This window comes from Populus euphratica, unplaced genomic scaffold, assembly GCF_000495115.2.
Source record: "Populus euphratica unplaced genomic scaffold, PopEup_1.0 scaffold5541.1, whole genome shotgun sequence".
Lineage (NCBI taxonomy): Eukaryota > Viridiplantae > Streptophyta > Magnoliopsida > Malpighiales > Salicaceae > Populus > Populus euphratica.
In genome coordinates this window covers 1-1,452 of record NW_011505325.1, presented here as the reverse complement: position 1 = coordinate 1,452, position 1,452 = coordinate 1, and the positions used below count along the sequence as shown (strand labels likewise).

General features: G+C 34.6%; 1 protein-coding gene across 1 annotated transcript; it reads right to left on the bottom strand.

Annotated features, from left to right (window-relative positions):
• Nucleotides 1–213: 213 nt before the first annotated feature.
• On the bottom strand, nt 214–1,051 carry LOC105120210 (uncharacterized). The gene has a single exon (XM_011018398.1). It carries the CDS (start codon nt 963–965, stop codon nt 291–293), a length of 675 nt encoding a protein of 224 aa, XP_011016700.1. The 5' UTR covers nt 966–1,051; the 3' UTR covers nt 214–290.
• Between the last annotated feature and the right edge of the window lie 401 nt (nt 1,052–1,452).

Sequence of the window (1,452 nt, the reverse complement as noted above, 5' to 3'; positions counted from 1 at the left end):
AACTCCCTCTCTACACAAACATTCTCTTATCCAACTCTATATATAGCTTTTGCCTTTCAATGTACATCATGATGTTGCCTAAACTAGAGAAATATAAGCTAATAAGCTTCTCCAATTAAATAATTTATACATACTAAACCAAGTAATTAATGAAATACAGACTAGCATGAGTATAATTAAAAGAAAGAAGATCTCTATCCCCAAGTAAAAGGCAAGAAAAGAGAAGAAAATGCATGGATTTCCAAGAATAATTAACCTTATGTATTATTTATTTATCTATTTCATGACCATCAAAAAGAATTAGCGACAAGTATTGCTTGTCTACACCTTGCCTTGGCCTGCTCAAGCCTCTCATTCAAAGTCTCTTCTTTAACAGCTGCTTTAACCATAGCCAAATCCATCTCCATCAACTTCAAAACTCTGAACAACTCCGTCACCATTCTATCCTCCACTTTCCCTTCATCTCTCAAGACTTCAGCTTCTTCCCTTGCTCTCTCCGCCACTATTTCACCAACCTTAGCCAAAAGCGCAGTTGAACCAAACTCTTTATCCATCAGCTCCACCAACTTGTCCAAAAAATCCATTATCACATACCCTACTGGCTTCTCGAGCTTTATCTCTTTCGTTCTTTTCCACCCCACTTGGTAGTTTGGAGGCTCACCTTTCACAAGGTCTGTTTTGGCCTTTCTATCCCGGATTATTTGAGATCTTCTTCGCTTTTCGATTGGGTAGTCTGAGTTGTTTAGGGTTGTGGAAACTGGAGGAGGGAATGAGGACTCATCAGTGTCATCAGATTCTGTTAATGGAGCTGAGTTTGATGATGTGCATTTGATGGAGAAGAAGTGAGAGTGTTGGTCTTTCTTAAATGGTAATGTTGATGGGGTTGTAGGGGTTTGGCTTTGGTAGAGTTGATTTAGGCAAAGTGGGTTTGGAAATGACAGAGAGTGAAGGAGAGTGAAAGCCATAGGTGCTCTGAAGCAAAAGTGAACGGAAGAAGATAAGGTCAGCTAGTAGTATTTTGTTGGATAAATTAATTATGCGAGCAATAAAAGGAAGATATTTGCAAAATATCTGGAAATAGAACAGTTTTTCTATTTATTTTTTTAGATATTTGCAAAATATCTGGAAATAGAACTGTTTTTCTATTTTTTAAAAAAAAAAAAACTGTTATTAAACTCGACTTTTATATGGAATTTAGCCAATCCACTCCTGACCCGGACCCCGTGTGTGTGTGTGTCAGTACAAAAAAGGAATAGAATTTTCAGATATATATATATATATATAATTTTATTCCTTTTTTGTATTGTGATAATAAGTAATAACACTGAATTTTTTAGGAAAAAAGAAGAAAAGAAAACTAAGTTTTCTCAAGAAAAATTTTAGTTTTTATGATATTATTCTAAATTTTCCAACGTGTTAATGAATAATTATATTAATGTTAATTTTATCAAC